This window comes from Fusarium phalaenopsidis, assembly GCF_050370095.1.
Source record: "Fusarium phalaenopsidis strain FUZ10S chromosome Unknown contig_32290, whole genome shotgun sequence".
NCBI classification, from domain to species: domain Eukaryota; kingdom Fungi; phylum Ascomycota; class Sordariomycetes; order Hypocreales; family Nectriaceae; genus Fusarium; species Fusarium phalaenopsidis.
Genome location: NW_028145411.1, coordinates 206,472 through 231,382, shown reverse-complemented (window position 1 = coordinate 231,382; position 24,911 = coordinate 206,472). Strand labels below are relative to the sequence as shown.

The 24,911-nt window shown below is 52.0% G+C and overlaps 9 protein-coding genes across 9 annotated transcripts; 5 read left to right on the top strand and 4 right to left on the bottom strand.

Annotated features, from left to right (window-relative positions):
• Positions 1-319: 319 nt before the first annotated feature.
• LRP88_04261 (uncharacterized protein) lies at positions 320-2,612 on the top strand (the record flags this gene model as incomplete). The annotated part of the gene is made up of 5 exons (XM_083240836.1): positions 320-329; positions 390-515; positions 563-789; positions 1,173-2,233; positions 2,588-2,612. 5 exons carry the CDS (start codon positions 320-322, stop codon positions 2,610-2,612), a joined length of 1,449 nt encoding a protein of 482 aa, XP_083103366.1.
• A 1,500-nt stretch (positions 2,613-4,112) lies between these two features.
• LRP88_04260 (fungal specific transcription factor domain-containing protein) lies at positions 4,113-5,111 on the top strand (the record flags this gene model as incomplete). The annotated part of the gene is made up of 1 exon (XM_083240835.1): positions 4,113-5,111. The coding sequence occupies one exon, from the start codon at positions 4,113-4,115 to the stop codon at positions 5,109-5,111; it is 999 nt and encodes a 332-aa protein (XP_083103365.1).
• A 1,267-nt stretch (positions 5,112-6,378) lies between these two features.
• LRP88_04259 (uncharacterized protein) lies at positions 6,379-7,332 on the bottom strand (the record flags this gene model as incomplete). The annotated part of the gene is made up of 4 exons (XM_083240834.1): positions 6,379-6,698; positions 6,751-6,917; positions 6,979-7,166; positions 7,222-7,332. The coding sequence occupies 4 exons, from the start codon at positions 7,330-7,332 to the stop codon at positions 6,379-6,381; spliced, it is 786 nt and encodes a 261-aa protein (XP_083103364.1).
• An 830-nt stretch (positions 7,333-8,162) lies between these two features.
• LRP88_04258 (2,4,5-trihydroxytoluene oxygenase) lies at positions 8,163-9,331 on the bottom strand (the record flags this gene model as incomplete). Its single annotated transcript, XM_083240833.1, has 3 exons — positions 8,163-8,364; positions 8,431-8,606; positions 8,660-9,331. The coding sequence occupies 3 exons, from the start codon at positions 9,329-9,331 to the stop codon at positions 8,163-8,165; spliced, it is 1,050 nt and encodes a 349-aa protein (XP_083103363.1).
• Positions 9,332-10,050: 719 nt separating this feature from the next.
• Positions 10,051-10,644, top strand: LRP88_04257 (fumarylacetoacetate hydrolase family protein; the record flags this gene model as incomplete). Its single annotated transcript, XM_083240832.1, has 1 exon — positions 10,051-10,644. One exon carries the CDS (start codon positions 10,051-10,053, stop codon positions 10,642-10,644), a length of 594 nt encoding a protein of 197 aa, XP_083103362.1.
• A 731-nt stretch (positions 10,645-11,375) lies between these two features.
• Positions 11,376-13,895, top strand: LRP88_04256 (uncharacterized protein; the record flags this gene model as incomplete). Its single annotated transcript, XM_083240831.1, has 9 exons — positions 11,376-11,859; positions 11,924-12,209; positions 12,272-12,361; positions 12,439-12,464; positions 12,530-12,630; positions 12,691-12,815; positions 12,872-13,081; positions 13,136-13,443; positions 13,504-13,895. The coding sequence occupies 9 exons, from the start codon at positions 11,376-11,378 to the stop codon at positions 13,893-13,895; spliced, it is 2,022 nt and encodes a 673-aa protein (XP_083103361.1).
• Positions 13,896-14,518: 623 nt separating this feature from the next.
• LRP88_04255 (fungal specific transcription factor domain-containing protein) lies at positions 14,519-15,224 on the bottom strand (the record flags this gene model as incomplete). Its single annotated transcript, XM_083240830.1, has 2 exons — positions 14,519-14,579; positions 14,638-15,224. 2 exons carry the CDS (start codon positions 15,222-15,224, stop codon positions 14,519-14,521), a joined length of 648 nt encoding a protein of 215 aa, XP_083103360.1.
• Positions 15,225-17,293: 2,069 nt separating this feature from the next.
• Positions 17,294-19,349, top strand: LRP88_04254 (uncharacterized protein; the record flags this gene model as incomplete). Its single annotated transcript, XM_083240829.1, has 4 exons — positions 17,294-17,537; positions 17,605-17,681; positions 17,751-18,073; positions 18,143-19,349. The coding sequence occupies 4 exons, from the start codon at positions 17,294-17,296 to the stop codon at positions 19,347-19,349; spliced, it is 1,851 nt and encodes a 616-aa protein (XP_083103359.1).
• Positions 19,350-19,931: 582 nt separating this feature from the next.
• Positions 19,932-23,226, bottom strand: LRP88_04253 (uncharacterized protein; the record flags this gene model as incomplete). Its single annotated transcript, XM_083240828.1, has 6 exons — positions 19,932-19,958; positions 20,012-20,220; positions 20,308-21,006; positions 21,072-21,408; positions 21,459-21,679; positions 22,293-23,226. The coding sequence occupies 6 exons, from the start codon at positions 23,224-23,226 to the stop codon at positions 19,932-19,934; spliced, it is 2,427 nt and encodes an 808-aa protein (XP_083103358.1).
• Between the last annotated feature and the right edge of the window lie 1,685 nt (positions 23,227-24,911).

Genomic DNA, 24,911 nt, shown 5'->3' with positions numbered 1-24,911 from the left:
CGAACGGACTCACGTCAGTTGCAGACCACCTGTCCCAGGGATTTTCACTTCGAGAAATATCCAGGGAGAATGACACGTTTGAGGTGTCATTTTATCTGGCCTCGGCGAGTCACAGAGGGTTGGGAGGTCTAGAGTTTCCCGGGCCCGGCATTGCACGGAATTACCGGGAATGGACCAAAATCCCCTTTAAAAGACTTCGTTGCTATGTGGCATCATCCCGACTGGCAAACCCCGTTCAAATCTTAAGCCCTGAAACATAATCTAAATATTATTCCCTTTTCTTGCAGTGTGGCTCCCACTCCTCTTCGCCCACGCCAATATGTCACTCGGTGCGATATAAACCTTCCCTAGCCATGACTTGTACAACATTGACTGATTACCATTTCTAGAAGCGGCGGGCTTGGCCGCTGCCATCTACGCTGGGGGGGTGTACTTGAACGCCAAGTTCAACATACGTGATGACCTGAGCGCCCTTTCTGGCATGCGGAAGGCCAGCCGCTACTTTGCGCGAGCAGGTATGGTATGCTTCCATGTAGTGGGACTCTAGCTCACTCCGATGTAGAGAAGGAAAATCGCCTCTCGGTGTGGTATATTGCCGATGCCGCTTTCAAGAGACACGCCCAGCAAAGAGCCATCTGGACCCGCCAGGAATCCCTCTCCTTTCAAGAATGCCACTTGCGAATCGTCCAGTTCGCAAATTGGCTCTTGATGAAGGGCATCGGCCCAGACGATTGTTTCGCGATGTACATGAACAACAGCGTCGACTTCATTCTCTTGTGGTTTGCAGCAGTCTGTATAGGAGCCTACCCGGCGTTTCTCAACTACAACCTTGAGGGTGACTCTCTGCTGCATTGTTTGAAGATTTGTGAACCCAAGCTCCTCCTTGTGAGCCCCCATGAGGACTGTTTGGAACGGACACAACGGGGTGGAGACGCAATTAGAGACATCGGGCTTGAGACCATCGTGATGGATGCGGTAATCAAAAATCAAGTCTCTTCCATGCCCCCCGTCGTTCCTGATGACTCTTTTCGGGACCATGTAACTGGAGAAACACCCGTCGTCTTGATGTACACCAGGTAAGACTTCCTTGCCTCGCACCGACCCGTCGGAGCTGATAGACGCATAGTGGAACCACAGGAATGCCAAAAGCATGCCCTCTTACGCATCGTCAGATTCTGATGTCAGGAGCTCACCTTGAACCACCGCACGGAAGCATTCCCGGGCAACATTACTGGTACAACCCCATGCCAATGTACCACGGCACAGGTGGTATCACTTCTTTTGGAGTTCTTCTTTCCGGTGTCGGCATTGCTCTGGCTCCCAAGTTCTCCGTCTCACAATTCTGGACAGACATCCATGAATCCGGTGCCACTCACTTCATTTACGTGGGCGAGACAGCACGGTATCTCGTCAACTCTCCGCCACATCCCCTAGAGAGGGAGCATAAGCTAATGTGCGCTTACGGAAACGGTTTGAGGCCAGACGTCTGGACACGATTCCAGGAGAGGTTCAACATACCAGAAGTTGTCGAATTCTTTAGTTCCACTGAGGGTATGTTTAGACTTGTCAACTCGTCCCGTGGGCCGTTTAACATCGGTTCCGTGGGCCGTCATGGGCTGCTAAGAAGGATGCTCTTTCGCAACACCTTCGTCTTGGTCAAGGTGGACTACGAAACGGGAGACATTTGGAGGGACGCAACCACCGGATTTGCGCGAAGAATGCCTTATGAGGAGGGCGGAGAGTTATTGATGGCTCTCCCGAATAAAGAGGCATTCCAGGGATACTGGAAATCGCCAGAAGCAACTGAGAAGAAGCTTTGCCTTGATGTCTTCCGGAAAGGAGACGTGTATTACCGAACTGGGGATGCGTTGAGGAGGAGCTCGGAAGGTCTTTGGTACTTCCTCGACCGGCTTGGAGACACGTATCGCTGGAAATCCGAAAACGTGTCTACTGCAGAGGTTGCAGAAGTCCTGGGCCGTTTCCCAGGAGTCCTGGAGGCCACCGTGTACGGCGTTGAGTTGCCCAACCACGATGGCCGCGCTGGATGCGCTGCGGTGCGGTTCAGCCCCAAGTTTTCAGCTACCCCAGACTACGAAGCACTGGCAGAGTATTTGTCCAAAAGCCTACCGAGCTACGCTGTGCCCGTCTTCTTGCGTGTAATGCGGATGGGCTCTTATACGGACAATCACAAGCAGAACAAAGTCCCTCTCAAGAAGGAAGGGGTGAACCCGAAGTTGGCTGGGACTGTTGTTCCGGGAGGCGATCAAGATGGCTTTTTGTGGCTGTTGAATAAGAGTAGGACATATGTTTCGTTTACCCAGGCGGACTGGGATAAATTGGAAACATGTAGAGCACGACTGTAGTTTAAGATTGTACCTAGACCATTCACTTTTCACACTCGGGTCTGCATTCTCAGAATACCGCATTGGAGGTGACCCAGTCAGGTGCGGGCGTGTTATGTCTAATCCATGGCATCATTGCTACTGCTAATCTCCGGTTGCGTTTATATCCAAGATCGATTGGATTCTCAGGGGTAGAATTTGCTGCAGGATTACTTCAACATGCTGTGCCGACTGATGTCTGTCAGCTTCTACAGTGAATATCCCGACTAGGGGCAATCTTCGCACAGGTTCTAACGGTAGGAGTCTTGGGCGGTTCTAGGGGCTAGCTGCCTCCTGTAATTGGGTCGATCGTCTATGCCCGGCTTTGCCGCGAATACCGTCCCCACTCGTCTGATTCCCACGTAACTGGGGCTGCAAAAGCGGCACTTCCGTGGGCCGAAAATTTGTCAGAAGCTCTGATTTCAACCAAGCCTGTGACCACTGTACAAGCTCATCAGATGAGAATAGCGCACGGTAATGACGGTTGGTTTGTTGTCTCCCAAGATCGGTAGTACAATGTCTGAGGCGTTCTCTGTTGGTGGTGTCGATCCCGGTCTAGTCTTGATTCATTCGGTGGCATCTCGGCCAGGGCTCCAATATGAATAAACCCATCTCGTACGCTCTGAAAATCAGTAGTAGTTTTCCACAATCACCCAGCCGACTATGATGGACGGCTTCATAGACAAAGATTGTGACCATTCTAACCCGATCAAGCACACCAGGAGTAGAAGAAGGGCAGCTCGGGCATGCATGTCATGTAGAGCCCGCAAGGTCAGGTGCGACGTCAGCGAGAAGTGGCCATGCGGAAATTGTACATGGGACCACAGGGATTGTGTTGTCCTCGGCCGCCGTACACGAAGGTTTGCGCTTCCGTCCTTTGCTGCTCGGTACGGATCATTGCTATAAACCATCTCCCTTATCGGCATGCAGGCGATGAAACGATCACAGCTAACGACAAGTAGGACGATTAAATCTGAGCTCAAACCCGTCAGAGAAGCCTGCGAACCTCTGGAGTCGCCGGCGAGAACGTCGGTATCCACCGCTCACTCCTCACCACAGCGGGAACATCTCGATATTGAGCCCAGAATACAGCTCCAAGCGTTTATCAAGCCTCTTCCGGCACAGATAGAACCAAGAGACGTCGCCTATCTCATCAGTATGGGAGCCTTGTCTTTGCCAGGCGTAGAGTCCCAAAATGCCCTCCTTCGAGCCTACTTCGAGTTCACCCACCCTTACATGCCAATCCTGGATATCAGCGCTTTCCTTGGCGCATTGACTGGTCAGAATGGAAGCTTAGGGCAAGTTAGCTTGTTTCTTTTTCAGGCCATCTTATTCTCTGGGGCTGCCCATGTACAATTGGACTGCTTGAAAGCGGCTGGGTTTGCCACGCGTGAACAAGCGCGAGAGGAGCTCTTTCGGCGAGTTCGTGTAAGTTTTCTATCGCCTGCGACGATGGATCGGCTAACTCTGATAAATCAGTTACTTTACGACTTCAGTTACGAGTCGGACCCCTTTGTACTAGTCCAAGGACTCCTGCTAATGTCGCTCCGGTACGACAACCAAGACGATCATCGGAACACTTGGCATTGGATCGACGTGGCTTTCTCCCAGGCCTTCATGTGCCAGCTTCATCGGGACTCAGAGCATAGCCTATTGAGTGTGAGGGCTAGGAAGTTGCGGCGACGAGTTTGGTGGTCGTGCTTCATTCGTGACCAACTCACGTCCGTCGAGATGAAACGTCTCCCCCGGATTAGAGACGGCGAGTACGACGTCCCGACGCTAGACGACGACGATTTCGAGTTTGAAGACGTACATCCTGAGTTTGCCACCTTATGGAGAGTAATGTGTCCTTATATTGGCGACGAGCCAAGACAAAAAGACATGGCAACACTCTTCATCGCAAAAGCCAGCCTCTGCCATATCCTAGCTGAATATTCATTCATCTGCCACTCCATCAACTCGTACGCTACCACGAGGACACTCTCAGATCAGCTGATAGAATCCCACTCGAGCAAGAAGAACTCTGGCAATGACCGGCTTTCATCACTGAAGCGTAAACTTGAGGCATGGAACGAGGCCCTTCCAGACTTCTGCCGATATCGGCTCCGCAAGAAGATAAACGTCTCTGAAAATACTGGTATCGAATGGAACGCAATGATCCTGCAGGTCATGTACCGCTCACTCGTTCTGGCCGTCGAGCGCAACTCAACATCTTCCTCGTCACAGGAGCAGCTCGATCAGGAGACAGCTGGGATCGACGTGTCAGCACAAAACCACACGGTGCTTGAGGGTTTCTGCCAGGGCACACAGTTCATTAAAACACTTGATAATACCGACGAACCTACCAACCTTGCGTGGGTTTCCCCTGAGTTGGTTATGTCATCGTCCACAGATTGCGATGCGCCCCAGTTCCCGAGTGCGGGCGGCTGGGAGAAACGACTTCAAAGGAAAGAGCATGTTCCCGGGCAAGAACCTTTTTCCAGTTTCATCGAGAAATATTACGAAATCGAGACAACGGAAAATGAAGACACGCAGGACCCATCGCTGACAAGTGAGTCCCTCAACGGCACATCACCTTCGGAAGTGCCGGCGGTAGCCGAGTTTGGGTTTGAGGCGTTGGGTTACGGTGACATTGCAGAAGCCATGTTTTTCGATAGGAACTTTCGATTCTGCTCTGATGAGCTTGATGCGCTTTTTTCATCTGACAGGGAAGTCTTGGCGGTTAAGTAGTGAGAGAACATAGCAGCAACAGTTTCACGGACTTTTTATCACGAACCAGATCGAAAGAAGCTCTTCTGACTTTGTGACTTGATGTGAAGTACAACTACGAACGTTTCGAAGCGTTTGAAACAGGGTACTCCCAGTTGGGAGACGTCAAGTAACACAAACCAGTAAACGGTAAAAGTTAGAACGCCAAAACGGATAGGGGCCTGAAAGAAATTGATAGGTGCAAAACACTGGCAATCTGGAATCGTATCAAAGTACTAATAGCAGATGGCACAAGGATTAATAGGGTGCTGGAGGGAGAAGAGGTGGCCTTGTCAGATATTTTGCATGTTGAATAATGTTCTCAATGTGTTCATTGTAATAGCTGAGGCCCGGCCCTCAATGGGATAACTGAGCCAGAAGACCGAATAATGTTCCATTATAATTGTGGCAAGATTTTGGCAAAAGACAGAGAGCCAGGATAGTCATGACAAGAGAATGAGGCAAAGTTCGACCACACCACAGTTCGAGTGAGGTCGCCAGGGGTCACAGGCACACATGTGCCAAACGTCAATCTGCAAAAATAAGAGTATGACCAATTGTTTCATAGCAAGTCCAGCTTTAGTGAGGTGCCTCGTTTTTCGCGGTCACACCCCTTACAACTTGACCGAGGCTACCTTTTTAGCCGAGCTGCCTGTCTGAGACGCCTGCCACCTTTCAAACGCCTGAATCGCCTCTCCAACAGCATCGAAAGCCAGCAAAGAACGCAGATATTCCAAATCAGCAAAATGAGTCCTCACGCCGGTAAGGCTCCTAACCCCTCTGGAAAGGCTAGTATCTCTTTCTTGTTGAAGTGGCCCGTCTGGGAGATGATATGAGACACGATTTGAGTTTGCCCCCTGAACGTTGGTGGTGGTTCTCGTCTTACGGAGAGACTCATAAAGTTTCAGGATCTCCGGGATATGATTCTTCTCGTCGCCATGGAGCTGAGACTTGTCCAAGAGACCGAGAAGCTTGCCCAAGACAGCTCCATCTTCCACAGCCATCGCTGCACCCTGGGCTTGATAAGGCAAAGTTGGGTGGCACGCATCTCCGAGTAGCGCTACGGAACCCTGTGAGCAGAGTAAGTACGGGTCCTGTCAGCTACTCACTGGCGCAAAGATCTCACCTTAGTCCAGGTCACAAGCTCCTCATGATGGCAAAGCTTCCATTTCAGTACGGTTGAGATGCAAGATATCATCTTAGTGAGCCTATCAAGTGTTAAAAGAGTCTCGGGTTTGAAACGCACTTCTCACCTCTGATCCCAGCCCTCGAAACAGGCCCTCATCTCCTCGATATCGCCGGGAGCTTGTCGAACATCCTTGTCGAGGTTATCAGGCCGGAGGAGCACCAGATTGAACAGGTCACCCCCTGCCAGTGGGTAGAAGACGCAGTGTCTACCAGGACCCATCCAGCACTTGGCAGACTTCTCTTGTATGAGTTTATTGATTGAAGGATCATCCAGTGCTAGCAGCTGCTCGCGGCTAATGGTAGCCCGGTAGGCAAGATCACCTGATTCGGCTGGCGGAGATGCGTGACCCAGTAATTGGTCTCGAGAGCTAGACCAGAGACCTTGGAAAAGGTTAGCACTTCTTTAGAGAGGGTCATTGGCATTTGAGCCCACCATCAGCACCGACAATCACATCCGCCTCGAACGTCTCCCCTCGCTTGGTCCGAATGTTTGTCTTGTTGAAATCAATGGTGGCAGCCTCGGAATCCAGGTTGATGTCCACTCCAGCCTCTCTTGCTGCGTTGACCAAGACATCATGATAGTCAGGGCGAGCGATTACCCTTGTGCGAAGTACCTAGTCAGCCAACACCGTCCACTTCGCTGTGGGCAGGGCTGACTCACGTCCAGATGTCCCCAAACCTGTCCAAGATGGTGTTTGCTCCATCAATGTTGAAGAGTGCTTGGCCGTTTTCGTATCGCAGGTAATCGATGGAATCGAGAAGCACGCTCTTTGCCCTAAGCTTTTTTAGAATCCCGAGATGTCTGGCAACCCTTGCGGCGTTGGGCGGAATCTGAATGCCAGCTCCGACCTGTCATTTCGTGCCCAGTCAACAGCTGTCAATCTGACGGATTCAACGGACTCACAGGAGCTAACGCAGGAGTGCGCTCAAGAACAGTGACAGACAGGCCCTCCCGCCGACAGGCAATGGCACAAACCAGTCCGCCAATACCCGCCCCAATAATGATGACCTTCATGGTTGCCTCTCACACTGGATGATCCGTCAGTCGATGATTTTACTGCAAGGGGGTCAGAGTTGCGTCGGGTTGAATATCAAGCTCGTGGGGGTGTCTTGCTGGCTTGGCCAATCTCACTGATGCCATGATGGCTCTCAAATATGCAGGTACTCTTCTCGGGGTTTCTTGAGCGTCACAATATTTGTTAGTGACCGGCAAACGCCGGTGATTAGCGGAAATGCCGTCGCGTCTTCACACCAAACCAGCGGCAAAACCGGCTCCCAAGGGAGACGTAAAATGGGGCTACGATGGAATTTCTACGCCTCTGAATGCCAGGAACACTTGCATGCGGATAAAATGAAACTGAAACTAAGGCGCCATGAAAACCATGACAGAGTTGAGTTCGTTGCTTTTTCCTCAAGACGTTGATTTCTTCGTGTCCTTTTACCCAAACTACCTCTTCTTGAACTATGAATAACAATGGTACTCTGTAACATATAGTTGAAGGGATTTACTACGTATTTGTGTGAAAATATGTTGGCATATAACAAAGTGATGGTAATGCTTTATTGTTGATGTTACTGTTTAAGAGAACTTCCTGATCACTCTGGGCCTCCGCAGAAGAATCTTTCACTTGCAGCTTTCAGTCAAGCTCTTCTAATTCGAGGACGCCCTGGGCGGTCTAACCGACAACAATTTCATACCTCCTAGAGCGTCTTAAGATATCGGTCTTAAGCCCCGCCCTATGTTCAGCTGCACCGAAGAAACCATGTCAACATTGCCCTACCGGGACCATACAAGAGCTAGAAAACCATGCCTTAAACTCTTCCGACGTGCAATCCCCACTCCGCTCATGCGGCCACCGGCGCTGGCGGAGGAGGCCCAGCTTCCTTGTTCGCATCGTCAGGATTTCCGGTCACGAAGCCAAGCGGAAGATTTGGACCCCAAATGTACAGCGAGTCGGGGGCCTCGGGAGACCGTGTGTAGGGTGTGTCTTTGTTAACTACGTCACCATCTGAATAGTGCTCGAGGATGTTGCCAGAAGTGTCGAACCTTTTAAAAGACGAGTTGTCAGCGCAGGGTCCAGCCAAGGTACAGGGAAAAGCGTATAGCACTCACCAGTAGTCAAAGATTTGGCTTCCCAGAACATGCCTGCCAATGCCCCAGCAGTTGGTGTAGCCTTTCTCAGACAACCACTTGTGACCAAGGGCCTGAGTGTCCATGTCATTGACCTCAAAGCTAGAGTGGTGGACAAAAGCTGGCTTTCCGGTAGGATTAGAGCCCAGAAAGAAGCTCTGTACCGCAGTGAGCAAGGGATTCTTGATCAGCAGCGGGAGAAGACACTTACATGATGATCGGTGTAGGTTGCGCCTAGGTCGATGTGCATGAAACAGGTTGCATCATCTCCCGTCTTTGGATCAAACACGGCGTCCGTGGTTACAACATTGATCAAGCTCGTGTACCAGTCAAAGGTTTTCTGGAAGACGGTCTGGGGAACAATGTAGCCGTAGTGCCCAAGCTTATGGACAGGGCTCGGGCCAACATTAAACCTGCGAAAGGCCCCCTGCCTGGGTTTCTCGAGCGCCAGATTGAGAACCGGGGGCTCATCTCCAACGATCCGATCCGTCTCTTCTACGGCAGGGTCGCTTCTGAGCTTCTGGCCGTACACAAAGCTGATGCGGTAGCCGTTCGGATCAGTGATGCTCACAATCTTGCCGCCTCCGGGACCTTCGTCATCCCGGATCTCGGACGCGTCAGGGTGGGCCGCCGCAGCTTGGAGGTCCTTCTCTGAGTCAACGACCCATGCGCCTCCGATAAAGGCGCGGCGAGACCCAGGAGCTTGCTCAGCGATGTAGATGTATGGGTCGACCCCAAATCCAGCAAAATAAACGCGTGAACCCACTCTTTTAACCTCGAAGAGGCCAAAGTCCTTCAGGAATTGAACGGCTTTGTCCAACTGCGGGTGCTGGTAGTGCACATGGGCAAGGCGAATGACGTTGATCTTTGGTGAAGGGGGCATGTTGAGCAGAGACTGAAGAAATGACAATCAGCCAAAATACCTAAGCAATTAATGATGTTAAGGGCGACATTCGTTATTTCGCATCAAAAATCCCTTTTCTCATCTACTCCATTTAACAAAGCTGTTCAACAAATTTATCTCGGAAACTCCGGCCATCTCTGAAGCATCCGGCCGTCCCCCGGCATTGCCGCTTGCACCGACTTTCAAATGCCGAGGTGCGGGGGGCAGTCGGTAGTTGGCATCTGTAGACTATTAGGGACGCCCTTGTCCCTGCTCGGTCACGGCTTGTCTTTGACCTTGAGGCGAATCCAACGCAGTCCTTTCTACACTTATTTCCATCATCATGAGCTTCAATCACCTTGTCCGCTTCGAGGAGAACGGTCAGCCCCACTACGGTGACCTCGTCAAGTCCGATGACAGCCAAGGTCACACAGTGTCGCTGTTGGCGGGCGATCCTTGGAGCGGTTTCACTCAGACCGGACAGACAAAGACTGTTTCCAAGGTCTGAACCCGCTGACCGGGGTGATTAATGATCCAAGTCGAGTGCACATTGCTGACCGCTTCATACTAGTTACTCTGTCCACTTGAGAGCACACCACAAATTATCTGCGTTGGATTGAATTACCAGCAGCACGCATCCGAGGCAAATGTGAGTAAGAAAGGAAAGAAGCATAGAACCGGGCAAAACACGCATCAAGATTTCTGATCAGCGAATCACAATGCAACAGTTGACAGTTCCAACCTACCCCGTCATCTTCACCAAGCCGAGCGACGCTCTGGCCGGACCCTATGACCCTGTTCATGTGCACCCCGAAGCCCAAGTTCAGCTAGACTATGAGGGAGAGCTCTGTGTCATAATCGGCCGCGACGTGAAGAATATCTCGGAGAAGGACGCGCTCGATTGTGTCTTGGGCTACGCCGCTGGGAATGATGTCTCGGCGAGGAACTTCCAGCTTCCGGCTGCCTCTGGAGGACAATACTGCTATGCCAAGTCTTTTGACGGGTTTGCTCCTATCGGCCCTGCCATCTGGTCTCCGAGCGTGGTACCTGACCCGCAGAGCCTACACTACAAGACCAGGGTCAATGGGGAGGTTGTCCAGGAGACGTCGACGGGCGACATGATCTGGTCGGTGCGCCAGCTCATCGCGCACCTTGCTAGGGGAACGACCCTTCGCCGGGGAACCGTCATCATGACTGGCACGCCTTCTGGCGTTGGATTTTTCCGAAACTCGTTTCTCAAGGATGGAGACATTGTCGAGGTTGAGGTGGATGGATTGGGTAAAGTATCCAACCGCATGCACTTTGATTCTTGAGTAGGCAGCCCAAAGACAGCTTTACTCGCAAGAGTGTGATGGGTCAGGATGAGAGAGTATAGAGGGTACATCAGTTGAGCGCTCTGCAATAAGAACTCTGCAATAAGAAAAGCAGCTCCAAAATGTCTTGAACTGTCACCGTGCATTAAAACCACGCCCGTGAGCACAAAGTTGTGCCTTTGTGTAAGGCATATCGTGGAAGGCAAAGCAAAAACATCAGATAAATCTGGGCGGCTGACTTGCATAGGATTGGTTGGTATTGAAGCGGTGTTTAACTACCTCCATAATAAGGATTGCCAGAGCAACATTGAAAGCGATTAACTGATCTTTAAGCATACCTCGGCTGTGTATCTTGCCGGCTCTCGATGCCGTCCTTTGAACAGTCACACAAATCTCTGCTTGACTTTACTTGGCAGTCGCTGGTCCTCATTCGTCATAAAGTTGGCCTGGCGGGGACGGTCAAACGCGGCGCTGTCGTGATCGCCGTGCCTGGAAAACCTCAGGCTAGCCGTTGCGACGGTGGCTCGGTAAACCACCTCCCGCTCAGAGATATGTCGGTTGATGGATGGCTTGGCGGGATCCTTCCTTGATAATTATTGACGCTCGGCATATTTCCGGTCGTCTTTGCAAAGCAAGCTTCCTTGGCTACGTAACCTCGTCGGCACTGCCAGTCAGCAAGCAAAGATCCAACAAGCCACCTTGCTTGATCGATTTGTTAGCATTCTCTCGAAATGACAATGATGCCCGAAACAATCTCCCCTCGAGCCCAAGACGTAGCTGCTGGCGCGTGGAGGCACCCGTTCCCTGGCGCCACGAGGCTCGACGCCTTTCGACGATACGTCAACAGAGCTTACAGGGTCAGTCTGCAGTCCTACGAAGATGTTCACAAGTGGTCTGTGAAAAATCTCGAGGATTTTGCAAAGGCAGTGTGGATTTTCTGTGGTGTTGTTTATAGTCACCCCCCGGACAAGGTGGCCAACGGCATAAACAATGTGTGGCCTCGACCTGAGTGGTTCCCCGGGGCACGAATCAACTTCACAGAGAACATTTTCGCTGTGGGGTTGAGTACTCATCCCGACAGCGTCGCTGTGTCTGCTTGCCGTGAGGCTGGGACGCATTGGCGGCATCTCACCTGGCGGCAGCTGCATAGCCAGGTGGCCCTGTACACGACCGCCTTGAGGGCAGCCGGGGTAGGAAGAGGCGACCGCGTTGCTGGTGAGTAACTCCCAGGTGTGCTACTGTATGAGGCACACTGACCAGAGACTGGGGCGTTATGCAGGCGTCCTGTCCAACTCTGTCGAGGCCGTCGTCGTCCTTCTCGCCTCAGGCGCGGTTGGGGCCATATTCTCCTCCATGGCGCCGGATATGGGAGCTGCAGGTATTGTCAGCAGATACGCCCAGATTCAACCAAAGATTATTTTCGTCGATACAGAGGTGCTATACGCCGGGAAACGGCGCATTTTGCATGAGAAGCTCACCACGGCCCTCGCGCACTTGCGAAAGCGTGTTCCTGAGCTGGGAAAGGTTGTCGTCATTACGGGCTCGCTTCTGCCTGATCCTGGCTGGTGAGCCTTCCTCTAACTCTTGAAAACCCTGTATTGAACGAGACTGACAGTACGGTCGACAGCATCACACTTAATCAGTTTCTCGACGTGCAGTCGTCTCCGCTGCGGTACGAGCAAGTGCCATTTGATCATCCCATTTACATCTTGTATTCGTGAGTTGCCCCGAGAAGAAAAGGGGGGAGGATAAAGAGACCACTCCAGGGGTGTCTCCTTTCTGACCATTTCATAGGTCTGGCACCACGGGAGTCCCGAAATGTTCGTGTCATCAGGCAGCTTTCTCCTAAGTCATCTGCATTACCAACTGACCGAGACTATTCTAGGCATCTGTCACTCGGGCGGCGGTGCTCTTCTTCAACAAAAGAAAGAGCTCATTCTCACCAACGACATAAACAGCGAGTCGACATACTACCAGTACACGACGGTGAGTATACTCTTCGAGTCCAAAGGTGACCGACACCAAGAAATCTGACTCCCTTTCCAGACAGGCTGGATGATGTGGAACTACTTGATAGGTTCTCTAAGCGTGGGCTCCCGTATCGTTCTTTACGATGGAAGCCCGCTGTATCCAAACGCGGCATTTCAGATCCACCTCTTGGAGAAGCAAGGGTAAGTTTGCACCTTGCTGCCAACTCTAACTCACCGTGCTGATGCATGGAAATCAGGGTGACTCATTGGGGAACCAGTCCCAAGCTTCTCAACGCCCTGAAACAGTCCGGCTTCAAGAGGACCGAGGCCCTCCAGAACCTCCGCCTCGTCGTTTCCTCCGGGTCTCCTTTATCGGCAGAAACGTCCCGTTGGTTCAGAGACATGATGCCCAGTTACGTGGGGCTATTCAGCGGCTCCGGTGGAACAGACCTCGTCGGCGGAAGCAGGTTTGCCCCTAGTCCGATATGGCGGAGAAACTAACACCACCCCATAGTTCTCAGTGGCAATCTCTTGTCGACCATCCACGACGGAGAGCTCGCTTCGCCTCAGCTGGGCATGGACGTCCAAGTGTGGGACTATCAAGGCCACAATGCTGACGAGGCTGGAGACAAGGGCGACTTGGTCATCACAACCCCTTTCTTTAGCATGCCCGTATGCTTCTGGGGCGACAAAGACGGCGAAAAGTACCGCAAGGCCTATTTTGACAGGTTCCCAGGCGTGTGGTGCCATGGTGACTTCGTGCAGAGAAACCCTGCGACTGGCGGCTACGCCATTCTTGGCCGGAGCGACGGCGTTCTCAACCCTGGAGGTTTGGCTTCCCCTTCCACCCCCAGGAATCCGTCATCGCGTACTGATGTTGGTTGTAAAGGTATACGCTTCGGTACAGCCGAGATCTACGCCGTGGTAGATCATTTCCCCCAGGTCCAGGACTGCATCGCAGTTGGACAGCGACGCCCTGGCGAAAGCGACGAGCAGGTCTTGCTGTTCCTCAAGACCAGCGCCGCTGATTTCAACCAGGTCCATGGGCAGATTCAAGAGGCAATCAGAGAGCAACTCTCCCCTAGGCACGTCCCCGCACATATCCTTCACGTCAATGATATTCCCTGCACGTCCAATGGCAAGGTCATCGAGATGGTGGTCAAGGCCATTGTGTGCAAGTCCAAGGTGGCCAATATTGACTCGGTAGCGAACCCTGAATGTCTCGCAGAGTACAGGAAGTTTGCAGACCTTCCGTCGTCTTCTGGAGAGGCCAAGCTGTAAGTGTTTAGGCACAGGGCTAGTGACTGTGAAGCAGGCGTATGGCACTCCAGAGCGTATGTTTTAGATCAAGATATCAGTTAAGGTTCCTTTACTATCCTTTGCTCCACGACTTCAGAGTTGCAAATAATTAAAATGCTGGTCGTCACCGCGGATGTACTCAAGTTCCAGACGTGAACTCCAATCGTCCATCATGTCCAAGGTTATCTCCCCCACATCATTACTAATGCCGTTCACATTCACGGGCCCAGACAAGGCATTCTCTGGTCTGCACAAATTCGCGGATAAGTCACTCAGCCCCATATTTTCGTGTCTGAACTCGCCAGTCTCAAGCCAGTTGCTTCCATCAACAAGCTCATCCAAAACCGTGCGTTGTGCTCTATGTGCGCTTCCCAGGCTCTTTGACGCGAGCGGGTGCGGGAAGTAAATAGCAAAGTATTTTACCAAAGAAAGCTCCTGATCTGACAATTCGGTTGGTCGACCGAACATGGCAGCAACGTCTGGGCCTGTTTCAGCTGATGATACTTGCTGGCAATGCTGGGGAGCAGGGGAGGGGGGGCGGCTCTCACCTATTAATATCGACCCCAGCTTCCAAACAGAAGCAAACCGTGTCAATACCAGTTGAATCAGATCTCGATGAGCGTCCCAGTTCTCACTAGGCAGCTGATTTGATTCTTGAGCAGGTTGCTGCATCGAGGCTGGGAGCAAGGCACATGCAAGAAAAGGATGGCTCAGGGAAACATACTCAGGATGCCAGTGCAGTACGACACGGGAAAGCTCACGCATATTGACCACGGCACTGGATTCCTGCATCATAGAAACGAAGTTGCGGCAAGTGATGAGCATTAAATGCATGCCGATGATCCAGTTAGACTTGGCGAATTGCTCAGAGTTGAATAGAATGGGGTGGATTTCCAGACCAAAGCGTTGCGTTATGGCGAGATTCAGGCACGTAACCGAGTCGGCGAGTTCCTTTTGCTCCTGTGGATAGGCATGCCGGCTAGAGTAGGTGTCGTAGCATATGGCCATGAAGAAGTTTGCCAAAAGGAACCATGCGCGCTCGTCTTGGTTGGGCGAGTCGAAGAGGATCTTCCAAGCCTCCCCTGGCCTCGAGTCGAGTATCGGGGAGTCAACAGGCTGCTCAGCAAACCAGGCCTCGTCACTGACAGGGAGGCGCACTGCCATTCTGTTGCGATTTATGGCACTTGGCCGCCTCGCCATCGTTGACCCAAATGTGTCCAGCTCCCAGACAATCCAGAATGCTCGTCGTCGTTCCTCAAGGTCAGTCCACTCTGCCGCCGCAGTCTGGGAGGCATCAAGGCACTCGTCCATGTTGCAGAGGTCCAGATCGTATGCGAGCCGAGCGCAGACGCCATTGAGAATCCAGGCTGTGTGACTGGGACCAGACGTGTATTGGTAGCAAGCGAGTAGGATACAGCCTTGGAGATACAGCAAGCTCGGATCGGCCTCTTCAGCTCGGAGGCGTTTGTAACACTGAACGGCACTGGCTGCAAATTGTGCACCGCATTCCCACGTTGAAAGGCTGCAAAGACAAGGATGGCTAGAGTAGCGCGCAGCCAGGGCAAATACGCCTTGCAACAAGAGCGCCTCCTCGGTGGAATAACTCGCAGCCCTGGTCACGCCTGACTCGGCATCTGGCATGAAGCGCGCCAGAAACCTTGGTTTGTGAAGTAACGGTAGCCAGGGTTGAATCTTGTCGAAGAAAATACGGACGAGTTCGATTGATAGCTCTGTCGGGATGTCGAGGCCGTGATTAGCTTGATCGAAGGTTTCTGGTGTTTTTGGTCGATGAGAAGACCCCGAGAGCGGGCTTCTCCCGGACGATCTGCTGCAGGTTTGATTGTCTGCCGAATACCGGTCGGCGGTGTCGGCGGCAGAGTCAGGCGTAGCTGAAGCATTCTGGTCGGCGTCGCCTGGGGATGAGGTGGAGGGCCTCAGGCCATCAGAATGCTGGGATGACGGCTTATCCAAGGCTGTCCCGTCGGCTACTCTAGATTCAAGCAGGTCAAAAAGACGCTCTGGTGCAAGTTGTCAGCAGTTAGAGTGTGAATTGGACAATTCTGAGCGGTGGTCATGGTACCGAGTCTGTCGGAATCAATCTTCTGCTTCTTGTTGTTCTTGGAGGGCGGACGACGGAACTCTGGTGTTTTCCTCTTGGTGGGAAACGTACAGGAACCGCCGGTTCTTTGGCAGAGCCCACAGATGGGTTGTCGCATGTCACCTAAGCCCAAGGTCAATGATACTTGGCAAGCCTAAGACGACACGGTGTTGGTGTACATTTTGTCTTTTTCCTGTGATGAGCGAACCCGGAGACGCGTTAGCAGGATGCAGCCAACCTGCCGACGCACGGAGGAACAAAGAATATTACCTCCTGCACTCAAGGCAAGCTCGGTGGCCCTTGAGCATTACCCATGGCCAATCCTGGCTGCCTTTGGGCGTCTGTTGCACCGCTTCGATGACCGCGGCGGATTCATTCGGATCCATCGGCGCGAGCGGGAGAGGCGAGGCAGCAACAGGGACAAGAAGAACAAATGGCAAAGAGCAAACAAAGTGGGACAGGCAGGGCAGGGTCTGGTTCTGGGTTCAGATGATGCCAGGCAATTGAGCCTCAAGACGCAGAGGATGTTGATGATGGGGAAGGGGGGAAAGTTCGCACGCTCTGGCTTGGACGCCAACAGCGCAGTCCAACCAAGGCGCGTTCCCCCTTCCCCAGACGTATTATGGGTCCAGAATGCGGGGGTAGATTCCGCTAAAACGAAGTTGGTTTAGTCTAGTCGCGACCAGAGGAAGAAGCTGGACAAGCACGACAAGGCAGTTTGCCCTGTCCCTACCCTACATCTGCTCCACCACCAAGATGAGATGAACGCTCGTCACCATGTTTACAAAGGAGGAAGTGTCTCTTGGAAAGTGAGCTTTTTGGTTTTTCAATTAATTAATTAAATTAACCCCGATCTCTTACATATACTTACCCGCGTTGATGAGCGTCGAGACGTATCAATGTAATGCCGCGTAGCACGCTCTGTTCCTCCTCGGTGCCCTGTTTATTGCAGCGACACCCTTGTCAAGACCCGGAATCTTAGTCCGAAACCAAGTGCCGTGATTGGCCCCTCAACTCCAGATGTGGGCACGGTGAAGAACGGTCATACCGCTCCCGGCCTGTCATCTGGAGGCACCCGGCAGCAACATGTACAGTATGCGTGCATATGTCTGCGTTTCAGGTTCCAGAAAAGATGTGGATGGTCTTATCTAGGTATATACAAGATAGTTTCAAAACACTCTTTTTTTAAACCAAGACATACATACCACTGGTATTATTGTCAAGACCGACCAATTCAGCCAACAAAACACCAAAACCCTGCACTTACTTGCAGCCTGTCATCATGCCTTCTGCAGGCATCTCTGAATCCCCAGTCAAGTCGGAGAGGTATGATGCCCCCGTTTTGATCGCTGGCGCTGGCCCGTCGGGGCTTCTCCTTTCCCTTCAACTTGCTCAGCAGGGCGTTCGGAGCATGCTCATCGAGCGCAACTTGGACACAACCAAGTGGCCAAAGATGGACGTCACCAACTGTAGGAGCATGGAATTGTTCAATAGATTGGGCATTTCTCAGGACCTCAGAGATCTTGGTGAGTCAAACGAAACAAGGGCACTTCCTTCAAACATACCCTACTAACTAACCGTGCCATGACGCAGGCGTCGGCCAGGACTACTCATTCGATGTCATCTTCAGCTCTGGGCTCTCAGACGATGGACAGGTTATCTCAAAGTGGGTCAGTACTAGCACCGCCATATGAGTTGCAGGTGAGATATCCTGGACTGACTGACGCGCGGGTGCCCAGGATCTTTCTTCACCAAACGAATGGAGAAAGCAGATCGCCTCACGAAATGACGGATCCATGCCCCGAACCCCGTATCAGCGTTGCAGCCAGGCCGTCTTTGAAGCTTGGCTCAAGACCAAGATCCAGGCTGAGCCGCTCATCGACTCGTGCTTTGGCTGGAAACTTGAAACCTTTACCGAGACTGATGGCGGTGTCCAGTCCACCATCGTCAACCCCGAGAGCGGCGAGACCAGGCTCGTGCAGACCCAATATCTCGCAGGCTGTGATGGCGCTGGGAGCCGGGTACGAAAGACCCTTAAGAGTGAGCTGGTCGGTGGTCCAGCGTAAGTTGACACCTCCATCCTTAGTGGCTGGTTCGCGATAGCTGACCGACATGCTCCATCCACATCTAGACCGATGGCCATGTTTCTCGTTCACTTCAAGTCTCGCGACGTCACCAAGCTTCAAAAGCAAGGCCAGTTCTGGCACATCTTCTTCACCAGCGGAGGCGTTCTCATATCTCAAGACGAAGTCGACACGTGGACCGCCCACTTGCCTATTTCTCTCGACACAGACTGGAAGTCATTAGACCCCAAGGAGTCTGTCTACAAGGTGCTGGGTGGCTCGAAAGGCCCGTTCCCCGTCAAGATTGACAGGGTCCTCGTGTGCAGCGCTTGGCGCCCAAGTATTGCCATCGCGCAACGCTTCGCCTCGGATAGCCTACGTGTCTTTCTCGTGGGTGACGCCGCACACCAGAATATCCCAACTGGAGGATACGGCATGAACACAGCTGTGGGTGATAGCTTTGATCTAGGATGGAAGCTGGCGGCCGTGATCAAGGGCTGGGGCGGGAGTGGCCTGCTACAGTCTTACGAGGCGGAACGCAAGCCAGTGGCCGTCCGAAACATCGAACGCTCCGGTGTGCACCACAAAGTCCACCAGGACTACGTTGGCTGGGTCTTGGAGGCTGGTCCTGGGACACTGTCGGCCAGCACCAAGGACGGCTTGGCCCTCCGAGAACGAATCAAGGCCCACGTGCTTGCGCATAATGGAGAGAACCTGGACCATGGTATTGAGATGGGGTACAGATACAACGGCTCTCCTATTATTCTAAAGGACCAGGACCAGGACAAAGACGAACCAGAGTGGGATAATCGCTGCTACATCCCTTCAACCTGGCCCGGTGCGCGGGCACCGCATGTTTTTCTACGCGACGGCAAAACGAGTATTTTTGACCTCTTTGGCCCAGGATTTACAATCGTCGACTTCACACTGGATAGAAGGTGGGCCACCAAGTTCGAAACAGCTGCATCGAGACTCGGCGTCCCACTCACCCCCGTGCATCTACCGCAAGAGTATCATGCGAGGGCGGTTTGGGAGAGTGACGCCGTCCTGGTACGCCCCGATGACCATGTTGCATGGCGACCTCCGGTCGGCAGTGTTGACCAGGTAAACTTTGATCATATCCTGAATGTGGCGACAGGTTGGGCCTTGTCGGACACTGATGACAACGAGACTTTAAACACCACGCTCGAGTCCGTCAGGAAGGATGGGTTCACTGGAACAGTAGGAAATATCTCACAGGCTCATGTGAAGCAACTGGCCGAGTTTCAAGTGTAGACAGGTAGTAAGACATGACAGAGCATCGTCACTTACACGCAAAGGCCACTGTGTTAGCATTGGGACATGATGATATGATGTGTTGATAATGTGTTCTTTGTTATAGTTGAAGCCCGGCACGTCATGGGATAACCGATCCAGAGGACCGTCACTTACACATCATTCAAGGCGCTATAGTCGTTAGTTTCTTTGTGATGAAATAACTGTGCCATGGCAATAGAAAGCACTGTACGTACATTATTTCAGTCGTTTTTAAATACATTATATTATGGATATGTGGAAATTCCTATTAGATTCATCGCAAGGGCCATCAGAACGGAACTGAAATGTCACGCGCAGTAATCATGATGCCAGGGTCAACAAAAGTGCCATAACAGACAGCTCTACTATGAACTACGTAGCTGATCAGATGGGGCGATCTGGGCCATGGCATGGGGTAATGCAATCGTCCAACTTTGAGGTGACATGGGTTCATCGATTGATCTGAACGAAATCCTCATACCACAAGTCCTCAAGTGATGTTCAGCCAACCGCCTCTGCGCAAAGGCCAATCACATCCTCAGCCATGTCCACGGCAAGCCCTTAGATAGAATACCTGAATTGGGGGTTCTATGGAGAGTCAGTTTAGTCAATGTGCCCGGGGCGCAATTGCTGCAACACACCTTCATGTCTGTGACGTCGTCATCGTAAGCATGCTCATATCCTTCAGGCTCACCAATTCGGTCGCGCCGAGCATTTTCCCAGATACACAAATATCGGTAGCAGATAGCCAGAGCCCCTGCAATTATCGATGTGATTAGAACAACAGTGAAGCCTGGGCCATAGGCAGGGGCGTCGGAAGATTTGAAGACAACGGGTCCGATGATGTTTCCTTGAACTGGTCAGTCATCTCGCTCCAAACGGAACCGCTAAGAATTGGATAGACGGCGAGATAAAAAAGGAGGCGTCGGCAACATACCGATACAGTATCCGAGAAACAACCCGGAAGCAGTGAGCGACTTCTTCGTGTAGCCAGCCGTGTTCGCGGTTTGAAGACCCATGAGCACTGAGTATGGGGCGGCAAACCCACCCAGCATATAAACTCCAACCAAAAGCCCACCTTTGGAGGATCTTGGCAGCTGCCAGAGTAGGGCCGAAGCTGTGATGGTGGGAAGCAGAGTTACGACGATCAACCAAGTCCTCCACCTCGGAAACTTGTAGGCACAGTAACACACAGCGAGGCCTTCAATACCAGCTACGAACCCAGCAGGCATGACAAGCAGCAAGCTCTGGAAGGGGGTGAACCCAAACCCGCCAATTACGATGGCGATGAAGGTCGAGATTGGTCCATTGGCAATCATGATCAACACCGCCATGGCGAAGGAGAGCCAGAAACGGGGATCAACCAGAATCTCGAGTGCTTGCTTGTATTTGAAGTGCGTATTGCGCACTCCGGCATTGTTGACTCGCAATCTGGAGACAGCAATGTATCGCTCCCTCTCAGACAAGTTCTTTGCTCGGATCGGGTCGGGTGGCATGAAGAAGAGGATGATGAATGCCCAAACAACGGTCAAGCAGCCGGCGACGAGATACATGTACTGCCAGGGGCTGAGAGGGCCGCTGGAGATGTGTCCCACGCCCCAGTTGACCAACGGGCTGACGATGGAGATGAACCCGTCTAGCAAAGATCAGTACGGTTTCATCGGTCGGGTAGAAGAGAAGAGAAGAGTCAGAACCACTCACTCGCGCTGAACCAAAATCCAATCCTCATGGCTTGCTCATCCTTCTTGTAAAATCCCGCGACAATTAGCATGAACATGGGGGATATTCCAGATTCAAGAAATCCCAGAAAGAATCTCTGTGCGTAGAGGCCACGGTAGTCCTGGCATCCCGTGGTTGCCAGCAGACAAACGCCCCAGATGCCGACGACCGTGGCGGCAACACGTTCGATGCGATAGCGCTGAGCCATCAGGATTGCCGGCATGACCCCAGCAATGAAGCCGAGGTAGAAGATGGATGATGAGAAGCTGAATCTGTCCCTGGTTTCGAGATGTAGGTCTTGACGCAACCCAAAGACGGCCTACCCCCTGTCAGACGGTCATATGCAGATCGAGCTGTTTGTAGACCTACTGCTTGAGACAACATGGACTTGTCGTAGTACTGGAGCCCGTAGGTGAGGAACATCAAAGGCATCAGCTTCCTGTCAATCTTTCGTACAAGACGTTTCTCCTCAACATCACTCCACTCTAGATTCCCAGTGTACTGCTCCAAGATGTTGACGGCCGCGTCATTGCGAATGTTGTCGATGCTGGCTTTCGGTTTCTCCTCAAAACCCGGGTTTTGCGCCTCCTCTACATGATGAGTGGTGTGTGAACCATCGAGAGCTTCTTTGGGAGACATTATCGGGCAGGAAGGATACAAAGCAGTTGTTGCGTTGGACGTCGATTGTCTATTCGAGCTGTGCCGTAGACTTGAGGTCTGTCCATGACATACGGCGAACACCCTGTCTTTTGACCTTTCTAAGCCCAACGCAGATCTCAAGTTGCCAAGACGGGTACTCCAGATTCAGCGTGACAACCAAGGCACAACCCGGAAAATCCGGTCCAGGCCGGCATTCCGGTGGCTTCAAGCCACGTCTACCCCGCAACTCTGAATAGCCGTTGATCTTGGATCTGAGGAAGGCATTGGCCACTCAATTGCTGTACATCTGGATCGGATCTAGACCCTTCTCTTCGTTTGTGGACATGATGGCACTCATTGCTTCTTTGCCGCGCTTTGGCCGGCCCTGGTTCTACTCGATCCGATTATCCTGGACGTCACGCAATAGGCACTTGTTCAGTATTGTGGCTGCGACCAAGTGTTATCTTTCGGCTCATTACTACACTCTGCAACACGTGTTCAACACTAGATGACATATTGAATCTGTCTACTCTCAACTCTCCAGCTTATCGACTGGTCACTTACCAAGGAGGGCAGACTGATTCTCGACCAACCACTGCTCCAAGGTAACCGGTTTCCTCCCGAGCAGTCTTTCAGCACAATCATTCAACGCCCAGCAGAGTTCATTGTCCTTTTCAAACTGGAAAAATCGCCACAGGTACTCTTTTCTCCCTTCTGGGATAGCAGAGTACTCCTTGAAGAACCCCTCCTTGGTTATGTCAGAGGAAATGGGCGTTTTCCACACACGACTCATAGTCTCAGCGGCGTCTTCAACACGGAGGAGATCCTTCCCATTGTTGATGGTGTGGAATAGTCCAATGTGCCTCTCATCCGACGATAACAATAGCTGTGCGGCAATCTCTCCGATGTCCGCAATGGACATGTAGGGCACCGCCCTGCTCGGCCAGATCAACTTATGCTCTTCCCTGAGTGATCTCTGCATCCAGGAAAAGTTCTCCATGAAGGTAGTGCCAGTATTGAGAAAGGTAACCGGGAGAAGACTGTCTTGAAGGATCTTTCTGGCGATGGGCGACTGGGTGGGCAAGTTGAGAGGGTGGTGATCTATAAGCCACTGGGGAATACGTCGAGTATCAAATTCAGGGAACATGGCGACCATACGAAGGATATGGATAAGCTTATTTCCACTCTCTTTCAGAGCCTTGACCAAATTAGACATGGCCGTCTGCTCGTCGATGGATCCGGGCGTGACCACAAAGACAGCCTCTATATCCGTTACAGCCTTGTGGAGCGACGGCTCGTCAAAAAAGTCGGCTATGACCACTTCTGACGACGGCCAGGACTTTTCGAGTCGGTCTCTCTTAGATTCATTTGACGACACAAGCCGTAAGCGAATATTGGGGTGCTGTTTTTGGAGGAATCTGGTCACTTGGTAGCCGACTCTGCCAGTGGCGCCGAATACTAGGACGCTCTCCGGTATTTTCTTTAGGTTTCCAGCCATGGCGTTTATGTTGGTAAAACGAGTAAAGAATGGCTTGCTGGTTCAGGGTATTGGGTGTGTATGGAAGAGAAGAATAATGTTTGTTGTGGACAGCGAGGAAGGACTGAAGACGGCCCTCCTTTTTTACTCGGCAAGTTTCTTGTAGAGGCTAGTGCGCTACCATGAGGTAAGGCGGACCCGGACCGGCAAACCACGGTGGTTGAGAAATTGCCGGTCCCTGAGCTGCGTCGGTTGGCGGACAACCGTAGTTAATACCATCGACTTAATGCATAGGGACTGATACCCCGGTCAAAGCCGCGTTATCAAATACTCCGATGCCTTTAATGGGTGATAGCAGCGGAATCACCAAACGGGCATTGCAGAGGAGAGGCAAGCAAGGGTGTCAAAACTCACCGTCAAGTCCCAAGTTCCCAATGGGTTGAGTCGATACGTTGGCTGTTAGATTAGTGACCACGCTCGGCCTTATTGACGAGTTGTGAGTGATCTAGGGTAATTTACAGTGTGGCAGACGCTGTAAAAAACGGCGCTCAAGGATGGGTAAGCCCAAGACAGCCTGGTAAGCTGGTGTCCCCTCTGAAAGATGTAGAGTGATGACCTGTCTGCTGTAGAAGCACCTTGTGGTACCCACCATTGGATTTAATCGTTTTCCATACACTCGCTTATTAATTCCAAGACCTGGCTATAACTTCGAACTGTACTGCTTTCACATTCACAAGCGATGTCGGGTCATCTTGCAGGCTTCAACGGCAAAGATGTCTTGTTTACTTGGTGTTTACTATGAATTCAACAAGAAAGAACAAATGCTAAAAAAAGAAAAGATGATCTCAAAGCTGCGCCGCTTGCTCACTTAGTCCGCAGGCTGGGCGAGCGTCTTGAAAGACGAGTACCCCAGATCACCATCGACGTGGAGGGCACCAAGGATAATCGCATAGGGACTGTGAAGATGTATCTTCCTCATCCCTCTAATTGCATCGGATGATAATTGGAAGACCAGGACCGTCTCGCCAAGTATCAGAAATAGTGTTTCGTCCCTTTGGCATCCACCAAGCTCAATACCAACAGCTACATATTCCGCAAGGACCGTTGAGAGGCTAATAGATAGCAGATGTCTACACGATATTCATCATGCGCGAGCCGAGCCTAAATCTCTTGAGTCCTGTACTCCGTAGGCGTATCACACAAATTGAATCCGCATTATCGATGGGACAGCGAAGCATCATGATCTGTTAGCTGGGCTCGCGCAGACTCCCGAGCACGGGCTGAGTGCAAACTCAGCTCGAGGAATGGCAAGGACATCGGGTTTCTCGAATTTCGCCTCTAAGTGGAGGAGTATCTATCGCTCAACTAAGCTACCAGGCACACATGTAGGTTTCCGAGGGTGCCGGTCTGCAGGCTGGACCTCGACCAGCAAGTGGAAGAATTTCGAGCTGCCAAATACGGATCAGGTGGGCTGGTTGATCTTCTGTTGCATTGCACTGACCAGGGTGCAACCAACGGCTCGTGCTCAACTCACGGGCCATATGTGGTTGGCTCCGTCATATACCTTGTTAGTGGGCAAGGTTTCCAATGCGAGGATCTCTTTCGGGAACCGCATGGTGTGATGGGATGATGAAGTGAGGGGTTCGGCCGCGCAATTGATAAACAGCTCAGGCAACCCGCCCAAGCTGCGCTGCTCTCACCGTCAT